Below are 15,861 nucleotides of genomic sequence, written 5' to 3' on the forward strand. Positions count from 1 at the left end.
CGTGACTGCGGCGGCCTGCGTCGCGCGGTGCGAGCCGTCTGTACTATTAGTGAGGAGTCTGTAGGTGCTCTGACGCGAAGCAGGTAAGACTGGATGGTAGCAGCGAATTTGGTGAAGGTGGGCAGCAAAATTACGTTGGAATCCGTGTGAATCCTCCAGGCAGCCGGGCGGGGGAGTCGCGATGGTAGCGAGCGCAGAAGCTCACAAAGCGCAAGCACCGCAAGCTTGCACGCGTGCATTCTAGACCCCTACTTATGGTTTAGTCCCACCGCTAAACGATAAAACACTAACCGTTTCTAGCCTAGCACATCATGGCACCTAACTGTATCAAGCCAGGCCCCCTGCATGTCCAGATAAGCCACCTCTTCTGATTGGCCAGCCATCCATGTTTACCCTATAGTAAAACTGCCCTAACCTTTGCATCGTTGGTAGGCGTAACAAGATCACACACGGATCACAAATCACTACGGCCATATGTGCTGGTCTCGCATGAGAAGATTCTTAGCAGGGTAACAATGACGTTTTTGCTACCAAAGAGAGAGCAGGAATACAACCCCTGGCATATATAGGTTTGGATAACTGTTACAGCAAGTCCACTTATTAAGGCAGCCTCTCAATTGGATGATCGAATTGCAGATTACCTTAAATTTTGTTATATTTCAATAAATGAGCAGAATGCTACCGACACAGAAAGCTGGATTATGGCCGGCTAATAAACCGGGACAAGGCACCAAGAGACCAGCGGGTGATGCTAACAGAGGCCGGGACGAGTTTAAGCGTGTGAAGATGATGAATGCAAGAACGATATTGTCACAGCCATCCGAATCAAGTGTGTATATCAGTTTTGTGGACAAATTCATATGGAGTCGTGCGCTGTAGGCTAATTAGGATAGGTCTGAAGAACGGGCAGCTTGATGTCGCAGCATTTGTTTCTTCCCGGAAATACGAAATTCAGCAATTGTCTGCTTCTATGCGGAAGTCGAAGTATGCCGTTATGGTGTTTAGCAGCAGGTACGAGTCAGCTAATTTCACATTTGTAGGGCCATACAAAAGCAGCAAACATTTCAAGTTGTTCCACGGTTTTTGAGACGTCGAGCAGCGAGTCACCATGTACGGTTCCTACCCCCTAGATTTCGTGAACGGGCTCAGCAAGAGTACAAGGACAGTGGAGTCCAGATGACACCCAAGAAGCGACAGCGTATAACGCGATTGCATCTCCGTCGCGATACCGCTTTGAAGTTGCGATATTTCGCTCGTCAGCGGAAAACATATCACTATAATCGCAAACGAAGTACATACTCAGTTGGTGTCAATGAGCTGGCAACTAAGGTGGTTATGGAACGCAAGTTTAAGGGGAGACAAAAAGATAAGACGTGGTTACCTACGCATCTGTGGCATGCAAAACGAGCCCACATGGTCAAAAAGTGGGGTTACGTTATACCGTCTCACCCTAATGAGAAATGCTTTCGTCCAACTCATCGTGCAAGCCAAAATGGAAGTGGTATAGTATTTGACACCAGTTACTATGCAACAATGATATTACAAGGAAATCATGACGGCGTGCTCAATATCGTCAATGTAATATCCAAAGGCAAAGCTTGCGGAAAGACGTACTTGTTAGGCGACCGAGCATTTGAAGGACCGATATATAACGTTTACAAGGAGCCTGCTGACGATGACTCGATACAAAATGCCATTGGCGAAGCTGTGATATATTTTGAGCCTACGACGGAATTGCATGACGACTTGGCGACCCAAAAAAGTCGAGCTCTGATTCGAGTTCATCCCGCTACATTTGACGATACATGGAAGATGCTTTTGTCACTAGTAAAGATGACTAGGGAACAAGAGCTGCATCCGGATCCCGGCATAGAAGTGCAAGATTGCCGATTTGCAATTGGCTCAATTGACATATTTGGACCGAAGTCGCTTAAAGTCATTGGACACAATCTCCGATTAAATTTGGAGAAGGATGCTACGGTTCATGTGAGTCACTTCACTTTCCTACTAAGTAGTACTAACATTAGACAGGAAGCGTGGAGCACAGCGACTGCAGCAGGGGATCCAAAGCTAATCCCGCTAGGAGCTGTCTTTCCTCTCAAGTTCTTCGATCCAAGAACGATGTATACTTGTCTAGTTGTTCTTTTACTTTGGGTCACTAACGACTCGAATAGTTCAACTCCATCGCGCGATCGTAAGCTCTCCTCGTGGGAGCCCCATGACGTGTCAAAGCAAGCTCTCATCTACAGGAGTCTCAACGAGATTACTCGACATCTAGGGTCAAGAACACCGTCTCCTTTATTTACCATTGAGGGCCGCAGCATTCGGGTCGAGCACGCCAAAATCGCTCACGGACGCCTGCAACAGCGGAGAGCCGCTAGCTCTAAGGCCGTGGATGCTACGAGTGGCTCACAAATTTTAGTACGAAATGCGGATATTGGGTTCTATTGCCTGTTTTCCTAACAACTATGTACAGCTGAAGAAAGAATCGCTGATTTTTATTGACGACGTGTCAATTCCTGCGATAATGATCCGACGTGCTAGTGGAGGAATATCACTCCTCGTACCATGGCAGTGGGTGGCCATATTTTTCAAGAAGTTGGTCATTCCAGCCTACACAATGTATGGCGGATTACAACAATACCATCAGATTTTATCGGAGCGGATGCTTCCTTACTTCCCGGATGACTATCCTGGCACATCAGCTGGTCTGATCGAAGAGAAGGAAACCATGACTCTACACGAGAAAGTGTGGAAGAGTAGACCCAAAAGCAAAAAGATCATTTACGATACCTTAGATCTCCGAAATGGTGAAAAGAAGGGGGAGGTTGGGAATCCATTTGGCTGCGACTGGCAGTATCTGCTGCATTCCGACCCTAAAGGTGTGTATGATCCGTCGAAGCAACTGGCCAAGCAGCAGAACGATGTTGCTATTCCGGATTCTTCTGCTGCAGGGTCATCCACTGATAATGTCACTGAGGAATCGTCGAAAACACCTCTGTCTGCTGCGGATGAACCATGGATGATTACCAATTTATCCAGAATTCTATCCGAAAGGAATAAGTTACGGAAGGAGCTGAATCTTTCGACGGCGCTATTCACAGTTCAGATCATTATGATTGGGAGGGGAGTGCCGTCTCCGAGCGCCCGTGTTTACGCTATTCCAGTCAAAGATAGAAGTAGATGGATGCAGCTAAAACGGAATCGTAAAATTGTGCCGGAATCGTCTGAGGTATGTTAGCGTCTATTCTCGCGACGACTTTCTGATCAATTCTAATGATGTCTGAGTATCCTATGTGCCCCAAGAGTGGCTTTCTCATTGGATTCATTACCACTGGCGGATTTAATTTAAAGGAGGGCAAAGGCAGTGGAATAGCAAGCCTGTCCTGGGCCAAGGTAGAGCAGAATGGAGGTTTCAATTACAGGTACTGCATAATCAGAGATGTAGGCGAGAGGATTGGCCGGCTGGCGTTGTATAAGCCCCTGTAACACTAGCTCATAGTATAATCGTGCATATTGGATACTGGCTACAATAAATTAAATTTGCATTTCCCATAACAATGCATTATTCTATCAATAAACCTATTTCCGTAATAAGGCACTTGTAGACATTGCGCAAAAACAAATTACACACTAAAGTAGCGGACGTTCTTGAGCATGCTCCGCGCTCTCCGGTCGCGGTTGCTACCTCTCACGACGGTATGCACGGTTACCTGGGAATTGTTGTGGCAATGTAGGATGCGCGGGGGATATCACCAAGTGTCCATGAGATCGATGAGAAGTTGTGAAGAACTGTGCTGTGCACCTTGATCTATGCCGTCCAACTTGAGAGACCCGCAACGAGTCCACGACTATACAAATGTGGCCACACGAGGAAAAATTGCTTGACTATATAATCGCGTAAAATATTGCTATTTTGCATGAACGTCATGGATCACTACCAATATAAATCGAGAATCTACGCATGTCAATTGTGTGTCACAACAGCAAACCCAAGCCTACCTACCAGGCACAATCATTAACCCGTGCTCCTTAGTTCGTAGTCGAAGAAGCTTCAAATCGTCCTAAAACAAAGTTGTTAGTGCCGTGAAACTATCGAGTGCGGACGAGCCAATTACATCTTCTTCGAAGAATTCGTCAACTACATCACTCGCTGCTTTAACAAACTGTACACAAATAGCAGCGTATTTAGCAACTAGATCACTGTCACCTTCCTCCTCGTCCACTTTCTCCGTCCGTGATCCTGCAACACTTGGTTCCTGTTCCGCGCCGCGAGACCTGCTCTTTCCTAATATAACCCCGCCACCATCCGCATCAATCATGGACGAGCGGACGATTCCACCTTGCTCCATGTCGACCACAATTACACCGCGCACAGCATGCTTCGCACTGATCCGTGCTACAATCGCATCGATTTCCTGATCTGCCGGTAATTCACCTGGGTCTCTTCTGGCGCCGGGCAGTCGATGCCCGCGTTGAGGGACCGGGCTGTGATCTGGCTGTCGTGGTTCGCCCGACAATGGTGCTGGCTGAGATTCGAGTGACACGCTTGGATTCACAGTTGAGGATCGAGCTGGTGAGAAAGACGAGTTAGAGGTTATTGCTGCCATAGGTAGTATTGGCGCCATATTACACGAACAAATCTTAGACTGATATGGCTCAGAGTAGATTAAGTAATGTCGTGGTAAAATATTTAATAGCAGTTACAATGTTTGACCAAATTTTCAGGGGTCACATGAGTCGCACAGGTTCTCCTCTCTCCATCCGAAACTTACTCTCGTCAGCTTTGCGTCTTATGGTCGACAGATCCTACGATTGTAGACGCCAATACCAGCTACATGAAATAATAGCACCGGGGTATGACTAGAGTAATGTGACCTCGGTCTCACATATACCGACAAGGGTGTCCTCATCTGAACTCATAGGTTGCAACGTAAATTAACATGCACAGCATTTAGACGGGTTACAAAGCTGTAATCAGTAACGGGTAATCCAAAACGAGATCAGTTGTATCAATATGAATATCATAGGCAGTAAGATAATGAGGAGATTTCGTACAAATTGGTCGTATTAGACCATTGGTCTGTTCTACTGCAGCTTGACGACCAGTGGCCCTTAAAAGTGCGAACACCAATAATAGCACGTGAAACAAGTTTTCAATATAATAAACGTACTTTTTATTACATCGTATCCAAGACCCAGTCCATCTGCAATGAATCTCGCCCTTATATTGATTCCTACTATGTCGAGTGTGATTGTGTGATATGACGCGATTATCGGATGTGCTGATGTATTAGCATGATGTTTAAGCGGAGGTAGGAGCGGGGTTCATCTTTCGTCGTCCGCCAGTGAGGGTCACGTTAACGAAACGTCCTGGAAGACCGTATATCAGAAATTCATCCCATCTTGATCATTTATTAAATATTAAAGAAGTTGCACATACTGTTGTAAAGAATGCGCTTCTTCGCCCGTCCCTTAGGGACCTTCTTCTTTTCCTGCTTTTCAACTATTGAAATCGTCAGTGGTTTATTCTCCTTGTGTGAGAGCCAATATCAACACTATCTCCACATTCCTCCTCTTTTATAGAACACCTTCTTCTTAGCTACCGATGGCCACACATAGTAAAATGTTATTTACCCTTTGGAGTCTGCGACTTGACTTTACCGGCACGAGCGAGAGATCCGTGAACTTTTCCCTGTTGTACCAATCGATATTAGTAATCGTTCCTTTCTTCACCCATAATTACAATCATATTATGATCATAACTTTACTGATCAGTAATGCTTTTTAATGTTGACGCAAACGCACCATTTTTACAGTTCCCTCAGTTTCTGGTCGAAAATGTAGTAGAATAGATTGAGCGAGTTTCAGGATGCAAAGTGCTGATCTGTTTGGATTCGGTTTTCGTTCCGCGACGATTCACCGCGATTTACTTACGCTCCAAGCGCAGTTAGTTTGAGTGAGATTGGCTGTGACTGCTTTATTGTAGGGCGTGGCCACTCGTTAGGGTTAAACGCTATCATACAACGGATAGAGGGGATGCGAGAAGGGGATGCGAGAGATTCCCAGCGAACGACAAGCGTAACAAAAGACAATATCATATTCAACGATAGCTAATGGCTTAAGAATAATATTAGAGGTATTGTTCAATACGCTCAGGTAATTTATTACGGGAATAATTCGCGAAAAATCCTAACCGTTTGCATATATGTGTAACGTCAGCCATTTGATCTCCTAAAAGTGTAAAGTTTAGACATGAGTTTGTGAGAGCAAAAATAAGCCAAACCACGGTCACTCATCCAAATGACTCGGATAAAAGCTGTTTCGCCCTAAATAAGTAGTTAACAGGCAACTTATTCACCCCAACCCCAACGTATTAATTGACAGATGATTTCAAGAACAGATAAGGGCGGTGCCACACTCCGTGACGTCGTCTACAAGACACCCCGTTGCGAACACATGACGTATACACATATGCGCTCCAACATCCATTTTCCAACAGCTGTAAGTCTAAAAATAAATCCTACTTTTCGAGAAGCAAAATTATGTAATTACGTGCGACGTACAGCACAGCACAGCGAATCATAATGTATTGCAGGTAAGTGTTGGCAATTCCTTGGTGGTACCTCCTGAGCCAAATCACGTTACGGTTCGCGTTGATCGCTCGCGCGTATGCTGCGCAATCCTGGACCGCTCTGTCACATATGCGCCCGCTGGGCTTCATCGGTTGCAGGCATTGAACATTGAGTCTACTGAGCACACACAGTGTGCCGATCAGCAACTTCAATCATTCGCTGTCAAGACCGAAGGCAGTTTCGCCGTCAACCCCATCAACACATTGCCCATTCCGCAACTCCAACCATGCCATCAACTAAGATGACCTCGCTTTCGGATGATTTTTCAGACGGAGAGCTTCTCGAATATACTGGCAGTGAGTCTGGACTAGTGTCGCCGCCCATTGACACAACTAAAGAAGGAGACTGCGACAGCCTTGAAAACTGGATATCAGCATGGAGGATTGATGTCAGTGTTAATAATCATGACAATGACGATGAAAAGGATGAAGATTACGTTGGTAGATTCTGGTCCAGTTTCTTATTCTCCGACAGCTCTGGCGCAGAGCTTCAAAGGCTTGGGTATCCACGAGCAGGTGGTCCACAAAGGTGAATTTACGAAGGAGTTGACGAAGACCGAGGCAGCTCTACTGTACGCGTTCGCAGCATTTTTCTGTCTCAATGGTCCTGTAGGCTTCAGGACTAAAATCGACCTTAACTTCGAATGCAAGGAGCCCTTAAATATTAAGCACCATGGAAAGGTTTCGATGCGTGACATTTTTGGTACCCGAATCACGCACCTTGAATTTGCCGGATATGTGTCAGCTGTGAAGAAGTCCTTGCCTAAAGGGATCGCATGCCCTATGACGAAAAGGTATGGCGAATATTTTCCGAATTTGGCGTTTATTCATCGTATGAGAGGAGATTGCTCCAATGTGAAGTCGAAGTCTCCTGACAGTAAGCTGCCGCTCACAGTTGACCCGTCAGATATAGTTTTATGATTCTATAAAGATAAACCTTAGTTTTTTGCACGTTTGGACTTTCTGTATTCTTGATCAATGTTTTGAAATTCTGGCGTTTGGTGAACTGTAAACGCAGTTAGGTGGGGCTACTGGTATTTTCTGGGTATGGGGCGAAATTGGACAGGGAGCTGGGGCCATCATCTCCGAGGAGTGACTAATTGGCGAATGTCTGTATTCCACGGCGACGATTTCGCTGACTGTTGCGGAATATGGCTACTATTGTAGATGGCTATTACATATCTATATTGGTGTGAAGACCATGGACACACGTGTTGCAGCATTACAGTTCATCACTCTACCCATTACACTATTCAGGAAGTGCCCAATGCTTTCATAATAATAGCTGAAAGGACGTCTGGGTCCTTCGGCACGTTCGTAAAATTTTCACGCCCAGTGTCAGTAACTACAACATCATCCTCTATACGCACACCTCCAACATCCCAGTACTTCTCTAAAACATCGGTGTCAATAAACTTTCCCCCAAGCCCGAGACCTTCGTCACCCCGGATATATGGATTAATCAGAAATGGCGAAAAATAAATACCGGGCTCGACAGTCACAACCATACCGGGCTCCAGGTTGCGCCTGATACGAAGGTACCGGAACATCGGGTCTGGATCGCTGTAGTTTGCCTTACCACCAGTATCATGCGTATCCATGCCGAGCATATGACCAAGGCCATGCGGGAAAAATGCAGACGACACTCGCGACTCAAGAATTTCTTCCTCTGAACCACCCTTGAAGATGCCCAACTTCAAAAATCCTTTGACAAGAATCTTATGTGCTAGTAAATGTAATTCTTCCCACGACGCACCCGGAGCCACAAGTTTCTCGCAAGACGTCTGCATGTCCAACACAAGGTCGTAAATCGCCCTAGCTTCCACCGTCCATTCACCATTGATAGGAAAAGTTCGCGTGACGTCGGATGCATAATGCTTCCACTCGGCACCAGCATCAATCAGGATCAATTGTCTACCAGCAAAATCTTCGTCGTTCTTCACGTAATGCAATGTCGAGCACGAGTGCCCTGAACAGCATATAGGATCATATGACTGGTTCTTGGAGCCCGCACGCAAGGAGTGGTACACGAACTCGGCATGAATATGCGTCTCATTGGTGTGGAGGTTCAGGGTAGACATGACCTTTAAATGCGCGTGATTCGAGATGGCGGCGGCCTGTCGCATTAAACCAATCTCATATTCATCTTTAATCATTCTTGATTCCTCCAATGCTTCCAAAAGGTGCGAATCAGCTTCAGCGATCGCCTTGACAAATTTTGGCAACTCTCCAAGAAATTTGGCATGCCCTGAGCCAGTGAGTGACTCGACGGTGAAGATCGTCCGGCTGCTAAATCCCGAAACAATATCATTCACTAGATTATCGCTGTATCTCACATCATCCACGTCAAACTGAGCTTTGGCTTTGTCAATTGATATCGGTTGCCCGCTCCATATCACCTCGTCATCATCGACAGGTGGAAGATATAAGACTAGTGTTCGACTGCTCGTATCATAAGTAACATACGAGTCAGGTAGGTCGCAACCAGATAAGTAGTAAAAGTTCCGGTTTTGTCGGAATGGCTGTGTCTGGTCGCAGAACGGCCAGTAGACTGTACGTGGTGAAGCAAATAGCAACACGGGTGCCTCCGCTGCATTGCTGAAGTACATGGGAGCCAGTGCATACAATTTTTGCTCGACACGCAATGCGTGTGCCTTGGCTGGATACTTCTCGATTGTCATTCCTCAGGTTTCTTGTAGAATCAGAGTTGTATAGTGCGAAAACTTGCTTTGGATGCGCAGACGTATGACACAATCGATCATCGCGCACCCCTGCCCCTAATGCCTCCCAGTCGCGGTTCGAACGTGCGGGGACTGTACGCGTCCACAACGTGGATCGCTAATTACACACAATAAATATTACGTGGTACCCAGAGAATGATAACAGATAAGCCGAAAGAATAATTGACGCTGATTAGAGGTACGGCAGAAACTATTTCAATCCCCATAGTAGGGACTCCCATTGTAACAATTCACCGAAACGAAAATATGGGTAAATATTGAGAATCGGTCGCTTGCCAGTTCGCAAATTGCCTGGGCGATTCCATCCCTCTCCTGCGCGCCTGTTTTACTTTCATTCACACTCTCCTGCTCTTTAACAGCTGGAGTTTCCAGTGGACTACTAAATTTAATCACCCAAACTAGGTGCCTAGTTTACATGTCTATTTCGTCTCTTCTAAATTACCTGAGTACGGCTCTCAGCACTGCTGGGCCAGAGGTACGATTACAAGTCTGTCGACATCTACATTCTCTAATGACGCTTAGGTACCAGAGCTGAGCATTGCGCAGGAAGGTTTTTTTGCTGGTGGCCCTCCATCCCCACTATACGATGGCGTATTCGAAAAATCGTTCGATGGGCATCTACTGCCCATGCTGGCGCGGTCTCCGAGCCCCTCACCAACAGCTTCTTTGTTAGTACATACACCATTATTGTCCTATACACCTATTCCATTGGCTCCCTCGACATTGTCACCCAAGCCGCCTCGAACTTGCAATCAATACCAGGAGCGCAGGGAAGGATGTATCATTTCACTGCCTCTACGACGCTCAAAATTGTCGGCTGAAGGGTCTTTACTTGAAGGTTTGCATTTATCTAGCACAGGTCGGCGTCTCACACAACGACGACCAAATCAAGCCGACCTCATCTATGGCGCTGCGACCACGAGATCGAATGCGTCGATTCCAGAACAAAAAACAGCGGAGAGTATCGCGATGGACGAACTGCAGCCTGTGCTACTTAATTCTCGTGAGTATTCATTTGAATTGATACCCTCTGTCGGAAATCTAAACTATAAGGAGGATGGATGTATCTGTGCGTCTCGTGTACGACAGGTACAGGCTCATAGAGAATCTTTGGCAGCGAAGACAGGAGCATTGCGCAGGATCGAAAGTTCTGTGTTCGACGAACTCGAAAGCACGTCAAAGGTAAAGGATTTGGAAGGCAATGGGATTGATGTCGTATCAGAGACAGAGAATGATGTTGGCAAAAAGATTGTGGTGACCGCTTTTGATAGGATGGGATTGTTCGGAGGAATTTATGACAGCAGCTCAGAGGAGGAAATCGAGTCAAGATTGAAAACCACATTCACGTTCAAAAACGACTCAGAGCGCACGGATGTAGGACTAAATAGTAATATGTCGCCATTGGCGCGACGGGTGTCTGGTCGATCTGATGACCAATCGCCATCAGCAATGGTGAAATCGCTAGAAGAGTGGCAGCCTATAGATTCCCTGGAGGCGATAGATGAGCTGAATAACACCGGTGCCGGGTCGCGATCGAGTATCGATGAGAAAGGAGTCAACGATAAGGATACTGATGATACACCCGCCAATGGCGATGATGTGAGTGCAAATACGGTAAAAGTGTACCCCTTTCTGTCAACAGGAGCGATGCAGCCTCTACTACAGCTAGCTCAGCTTGAGCCTGACATATTTGAGAATGAAATGATAGGGCTTTCTGTTGCTGCGAACGGCGATAACAAGAGCAAGCGAAGTCTACTTTCCATATTCAAGAGAAAATCTCTGGTACATATCGACAATCAAGTGCTCAATATACGGATACAGGCCAGCCTGAAATCACTGAGTTTGCGGAAATGGAAACTGCAAGTGCGTAAACATCCACGCAATGCTTTGGCGTCGATTGAGAAACGCCTAGATAAATTTACTAGGATATTCAAATCGACAAATTCGCGTGATCAGGAGCAACCAGTTCATCCATTATTTGAAGATAGTTTTGATGACTTCATGCCTCTCACTGTATTTTAAGTGAGTCGAATTCGTCGTATATACATATTGACATATTCGATCACAGCCGTGGGACCAGCGATATTTGGTATAGTTTTATGCACAATGGGCTGCGGAAATGTAGCTATCTTGATTCGGGCATAACGGTTCAGATATCTGTGAACAGAATGCAGTGTGAAATTATACACGCAGCTACGATAGTTTAGCCACTTCATCTTTCCATGAAATGCCACATAGTCTACATATTCTCATCGAAAGATCGCGTACACTCATAATTTCTTCCTTTGTGGCGCCGTTGTTCAGACCGCCCTTTAAATGCCCTTTTAACTGAGGATTCACATCCTGTGGAATTAAACATGCAATAATCACAAATGATGTCTCCTTTGCTGATAGCACATCAGTATACGACAGCAGCGGTGAGTAGACATGCTGAAGAGTATAGTGCGCGAGATCGGGGTACGCCGTACTCATTTGTGATAGCACTCTCCGAGACACCTTCCCATAGACTCGATTCCAAAACTCTGTTCCCCGGTGAACCTCCTCCTCCATTGGTATCGCTGGTCGCATCACGCCGTCTTCCCGGAATTCGTGAGGTGTCGCATTCCGTAGTTGAATCAATGAGTTGATACTCTTAGGCAATCCAACTAATGCCGCAGCCTTGAGCAGGGCCTCCCGTGTTTTTCGCGCAATGATTCGTACACGATCTGGGTCGGCGTTCGAGCATTCAACAAATAAACTCTCGTCCTCAGAACCAAAACTAGCTGTGGACCCAGAAGGCGACCCTGGTGGCGATAACCTCGACCATGTCTCTTGGGCTGAAATGCTATGAAGGGAGGCCGCATCATGCTCTATAGCGTATCGGAATATCACAGGAATCTCCTCGGGTCTGTTACACACGCTTAATGTCGCAGCGGCGATGTAATACCATGAGCTGGCTAGCAGCGGCGTAGATCGTAGTGATGCTAAGATAGATCCCGTTAATAGAGTCATTGTCTGCTCGGTAAGCAATTGCACAACTTTACGGTAAGTTAGTATTTAGCTCTGAATTGTTGGTTGGCACTAATTGGTGTCCATAGGTACGGGTGACAACATGCAAAACCGCCGCATACGTGGGACTTTGAATCCGGCATGCGCGTGCGCTTCTGTTATTATTGTTCCCCCGTATACTCATGTCCTAACTTCAGACCGGTCCGTTTTATACCTTACTGAAAAACCTGAAATGAAGTGACAAAACCAATGCTTAGAGGTCCCTAACCAATGCTTAGAGGTTCCTACTCCAAAGTGAACAAACTGGTCAGATGATTTTAAGGGTTCTGAAGTAGTACCCGCGTACCCCAAGACATAGTGACTAAGCCCAGAAGTGCAAATTCGGATCAAACAATCAGTTCGGCACGAATATCTGCATTAAGCTTTTGAAAATTTATACCCGTCGCTCCTAATTCAACTCGTTCAGACCAATGAACGAATGAATGCATCACTGAAGAACGAAGTTTATTCTTTTAGCGGTGTAGAATTATGGTTACACGATGACAACGAATTGAAAGTATCTTTTTATGACCCAACCCTCTTCATTAAGCTGTACAAAACCTTTTGCCCTCCTTCACCCATTTACCTAGACTTAACAATGTCCTTGGACTTAGCAATCTCCTCGTCCTGTTCGACCAGGATGACCTCGATGTGGCATGGAGACGACATGTAAGGATTGATACGACCGTGGGCACGGTATGTACGGCGACGCTGCTTGGGAGCTACACAGTCAATACATCAGTATTGATTCTCCCTATCTAGGTACGGAGCAAAAAACATACCCTGATTCACCTGGATGTGCTTTATGATGAGCTTAGAAGTATCGAGACCCTTGACCTGTAACGTGAATATAATCAGTATATTTCGCACTAAATATGTCATTCTCCTAGCATTCATTCACTCTGAATAACGTATATTTTGAATAATGCATCGCATATAGTATCGTACGCAAATAACAGCAACCATCCAATCAAATCGAAATTGACATGTAACGTACATTGGCGTTGGCCTCGGCGTTCTTCAGCAGGTCAACAATGAAGTTGACACTCTTGACGGGCCATCTGGCCTTGGTGACACCAAACTCCTTACCCTGTGCAGTTCGTCCAATGCTACCTGCGAATCTTCTGAAAGGAATAGCCTGCTTTTTGTCCTTGACGTTGTCTAGGTATTTCAGAGCCTTCTGGAGCTCCCATCCATTGACAGCCTGCGCCGTCTCACGAGTCTTCTTGAAAGAAACTCGTAGGTAGGATCCACGAGAGCTGGCGCTCTTAGCGGGGTTGGCGGGGGTAGCACCGTAGCGAGTCATTGCAATTTGTGGTGATTGTCAAAGAAACAAATGGACTGGTCTTGAATAACAAAGTAGGTACCTTCGTGAATGTCGCACTCTCGGTGTGGTGACGGCCAACAGTCACTGGACCATCGAGCGACTGTCTGCTTGTGACTGCCCTGGGAACCTGAATAGGGTCTAGCCCTAATTGTAATTTTACTTGTGAGCCCACGATATTCGGCCATGCAGTAGTTTACGCAGATTCCCATCGTCTTAGATTTGTGGTACGTAAAAACTTTAAAATTTCGGGAGATCAGTCGAAAAAAATTCAACAGCTGTTAGTATCAGCTGAGCCAGTTACTTCATATTGGAGTGAACAATATCACTCTTCATCTTCGCCACATCAAACAATTAGAATGGCATTCACACCAAGAGGAGGACGAGGAGGAGGCCCAAGAGGCGGTGGCCGTGGTGGCCGTGGTGGCTTTTCCGCGAGAGGTGGGGTTGGAGGTGGTCGAGGTCGTGGTGGTGGTGGTGGTCGAGGTGGTGGTGAGTTTTTTTGATTCATAGGATTTCATATTCAATGTTTGTCCGGGCAGCTTGCCGCGTATATGCGACTACATGGTGCATGAAGCTAACTAGTGCATATAAGCCCGTGGAGGTAGAGGCAGTGGTCGTGGTGGTAGTCGTGGAGGAAGGGGTGGAGCCACTGGAGGAGCGAAAGGCGGATCAAAGGTTATCATCGAGCCTCATAGACATGCTGGTAAGTCGCCCATGGATCATCTGATGTGTCGCGAGCGATCAGTTGTTTACAGTGCTTGCTACAGGTGTCTTCATTGCTCGTGGAAAGGAAGATATGCTGGTTACCAGAAATTTGACTCCTGGCGAGTCCGTCTATGGCGAGAAGCGAATCGCAGTCGATGTCCCCGCGTCTACCCCGGATGGCGTTCCTACTAAAGTAGAATATCGTGTTTGGAATCCTTTCAGATCAAAATTGGCGGCTGGTATCATGGGCGGTTTAGATGAGCTGTACATTGCTCCAGGAAAGAAAGTTCTTTATCTCGGTGCTGCGTCTGGCACTTCCGTTAGCCACGTTTCTGATGTCGTCGGCCCGGAAGGTATCGTCTACGCGGTTGAATTTTCGCACAGATCTGGTCGTGATCTGATAACCATGGCCAAGAAGAGACCAAACATTATTCCCATTATTGAGGATGCTCGTCACCCACAGAAGTATAGAATGCTGGTAGGGATGGTCGACGTTGTTTTCGCCGATGTAGCCCAGCCCGATCAAGCCCGTATTATTGCCTTGAACTCTCATATGTTCCTGAAGGATGAAGGTGGTGTCGTAATCTCCATCAAGGCAAACTGTATTGACTCAACGGTCGATGCTGAGACTGTTTTCGCAAGCGAGGTTCAGAAATTGAGGAAAGAGAGAGTGAAGCCACAGGAGCAGTTGACATTAGAGGTATAACATTTCCATTTGGAGCTTCATTTCAGAGAACGATACTAACCAAGCCTGATTAGCCTTATGAGCGTGACCATTGCATTGTCGTCGGAAAGTATTTGAGATCGTCCAACTAAAAAGTAAAGTTACGGGTTAAATATTCTGATTGGTCTTGTAAATTATATTCGCGGTTTGTGTTTGATGTTTTGTCTATTCGTGGTATCATGTTACTTTTGCGAGGTAAATACATTATCGGCTTCTGTAGGGACTGTTTCAGTCATTCTGCTAAATGCCCCGGTGTAGTGATGAACTTAATGCGTTACCGAGTGCAGTCTTCTATGTAAGCTACTTGTATACTGCGTAGTAATACCCTGCTTTACAACTTCCAAGTCATTCAATGCGAATCTTTTCGCCATTTAGTACAAGCAAAATGAAAATATTCTGAGCTCCTCACTCAGCTCCACTGCTCATCATTTACTCTTCCAATGGGCCAAAGTAAGAATTGATGAAACAGCAGTAGAAGTTGCCAATCGCTACTTGGTTGCTATCGGCCTAGGGCACGACAAACCCAAATGGTAGTCCCAAAGAAGAAGCCTGGTGATTATACGTTAGTCCCGACAATGGTGCATAACCCTAACCCCAATAACTATGGAATTCATACCTATGGTTGACATTTTCGGCCAACCGAATAAAAGATGCAGACAGCTTCCTTAACCACTGCCAGCATCATCGCCTTAACCACTGCCAG

At 46.1% G+C, this 15,861-nt stretch overlaps 8 protein-coding genes across 8 annotated transcripts; 4 read left to right on the forward strand and 4 right to left on the reverse strand.

The window, feature by feature from the left end:
- Positions 1-789: 789 nt before the first annotated feature.
- On the forward strand, positions 790-3,489 carry V1508DRAFT_349656 (ribonucleases P/MRP protein subunit POP1-domain-containing protein; the record flags this gene model as incomplete). The annotated part of the gene is made up of 7 exons (XM_066936763.1): positions 790-829; positions 894-984; positions 1,041-1,986; positions 2,032-2,123; positions 2,175-2,421; positions 2,477-3,232; positions 3,289-3,489. 7 exons carry the CDS (start codon positions 790-792, stop codon positions 3,487-3,489), a joined length of 2,373 nt encoding a protein of 790 aa, XP_066798114.1.
- Positions 3,463-4,703, reverse strand: V1508DRAFT_411195 (uncharacterized protein). The gene is made up of 3 exons (XM_066939426.1): positions 4,119-4,703; positions 4,007-4,064; positions 3,463-3,958 (listed from the first exon to the last, which is right to left on the reverse strand). Exons 1-3 carry the CDS (start codon positions 4,626-4,628, stop codon positions 3,912-3,914), a joined length of 615 nt encoding a protein of 204 aa, XP_066798115.1. The 5' UTR covers positions 4,629-4,703; the 3' UTR covers positions 3,463-3,911.
- Positions 4,704-6,861: 2,158 nt separating this feature from the next.
- V1508DRAFT_395429 (uncharacterized protein) lies at positions 6,862-7,555 on the forward strand (the record flags this gene model as incomplete). The annotated part of the gene is made up of 2 exons (XM_066938054.1): positions 6,862-7,075; positions 7,110-7,555. The coding sequence occupies 2 exons, from the start codon at positions 6,862-6,864 to the stop codon at positions 7,553-7,555; spliced, it is 660 nt and encodes a 219-aa protein (XP_066798116.1).
- Positions 7,556-7,778: 223 nt separating this feature from the next.
- V1508DRAFT_411201 (peptidase M24, structural domain-containing protein) lies at positions 7,779-9,680 on the reverse strand. The gene has a single exon (XM_066939427.1). The coding sequence runs from the start codon at positions 9,313-9,315 to the stop codon at positions 7,888-7,890; it is 1,428 nt and encodes a 475-aa protein (XP_066798117.1). The 5' UTR covers positions 9,316-9,680; the 3' UTR covers positions 7,779-7,887.
- Positions 9,465-11,609, forward strand: V1508DRAFT_411202 (uncharacterized protein). The gene is made up of 2 exons (XM_066939428.1): positions 9,465-9,850; positions 9,898-11,609. Exons 1-2 carry the CDS (start codon positions 9,791-9,793, stop codon positions 11,395-11,397), a joined length of 1,560 nt encoding a protein of 519 aa, XP_066798118.1. The 5' UTR covers positions 9,465-9,790; the 3' UTR covers positions 11,398-11,609.
- Positions 11,484-12,657, reverse strand: V1508DRAFT_248604 (AhpD-like protein). Its single transcript, XM_066936378.1, has one exon. It carries the CDS (start codon positions 12,364-12,366, stop codon positions 11,569-11,571), a length of 798 nt encoding a protein of 265 aa, XP_066798119.1. The 5' UTR covers positions 12,367-12,657; the 3' UTR covers positions 11,484-11,568.
- A 327-nt stretch (positions 12,658-12,984) lies between these two features.
- On the reverse strand, positions 12,985-13,708 carry V1508DRAFT_430605 (60S ribosomal protein uL22; the record flags this gene model as incomplete). The annotated part of the gene is made up of 3 exons (XM_066941913.1): positions 12,985-13,124; positions 13,185-13,239; positions 13,400-13,708. 3 exons carry the CDS (start codon positions 13,706-13,708, stop codon positions 12,985-12,987), a joined length of 504 nt encoding a protein of 167 aa, XP_066798120.1.
- A 304-nt stretch (positions 13,709-14,012) lies between these two features.
- On the forward strand, positions 14,013-15,540 carry V1508DRAFT_411211 (Fibrillarin-domain-containing protein). Its single transcript, XM_066939429.1, has 4 exons — positions 14,013-14,218; positions 14,322-14,432; positions 14,497-15,134; positions 15,194-15,540. The coding sequence occupies exons 1-4, from the start codon at positions 14,086-14,088 to the stop codon at positions 15,248-15,250; spliced, it is 939 nt and encodes a 312-aa protein (XP_066798121.1). The 5' UTR covers positions 14,013-14,085; the 3' UTR covers positions 15,251-15,540.
- The last annotated feature ends 321 nt before the right edge of the window (positions 15,541-15,861 follow it).

This window comes from Lipomyces doorenjongii (assembly GCF_038497915.1).
Source record: "Lipomyces doorenjongii strain NRRL Y-27504 unplaced genomic scaffold V1508scaffold_6, whole genome shotgun sequence".
Classification (NCBI taxonomy): Eukaryota; Fungi; Ascomycota; class Lipomycetes; order Lipomycetales; family Lipomycetaceae; genus Lipomyces; species Lipomyces doorenjongii.

What these genes read in the sequence shown, in the direction of transcription:
- V1508DRAFT_411201 (XM_066939427.1), bottom strand. Translation starts at nt 9,315, where the DNA reads ATGACAATCGAGAAGTATCCAGCCAAGGCACACGCATTGCGTGTCGAG.
- V1508DRAFT_411202 (XM_066939428.1), top strand. Translation starts at nt 9,791, where the DNA reads ATGTCTATTTCGTCTCTTCTAAATTACCTGAGTACGGCTCTCAGCACT. An exon ending in TCAGCACTGCTGGGCCAGAG is followed by an intron (nt 9,851 to 9,897) that starts GTACGATTACAA and finishes AATGACGCTTAG; the next exon opens with GTACCAGAGCTGAGCATTGC.
- V1508DRAFT_411195 (XM_066939426.1), bottom strand. Translation starts at nt 4,628, where the DNA reads ATGGCGCCAATACTACCTATGGCAGCAATAACCTCTAACTCGTCTTTC. An exon ending in ACGAATTCTTCGAAGAAGAT is followed by an intron (nt 4,065 to 4,118) that starts GTAATTGGCTCG and finishes ACTTTGTTTTAG; the next exon opens with GACGATTTGAAGCTTCTTCG. An exon ending in CGGGTTAATGATTGTGCCTG is followed by an intron (nt 3,959 to 4,006) that starts GTAGGTAGGCTT and finishes TGACATGCGTAG; the next exon opens with ATTCTCGATTTATATTGGTA.
- V1508DRAFT_248604 (XM_066936378.1), bottom strand. Translation starts at nt 12,366, where the DNA reads ATGACTCTATTAACGGGATCTATCTTAGCATCACTACGATCTACGCCG.
- V1508DRAFT_411211 (XM_066939429.1), top strand. Translation starts at nt 14,086, where the DNA reads ATGGCATTCACACCAAGAGGAGGACGAGGAGGAGGCCCAAGAGGCGGT. An exon ending in TGGTGGTGGTCGAGGTGGTG is followed by an intron (nt 14,219 to 14,321) that starts GTGAGTTTTTTT and finishes AGTGCATATAAG; the next exon opens with CCCGTGGAGGTAGAGGCAGT. An exon ending in CGAGCCTCATAGACATGCTG is followed by an intron (nt 14,433 to 14,496) that starts GTAAGTCGCCCA and finishes TGCTTGCTACAG; the next exon opens with GTGTCTTCATTGCTCGTGGA.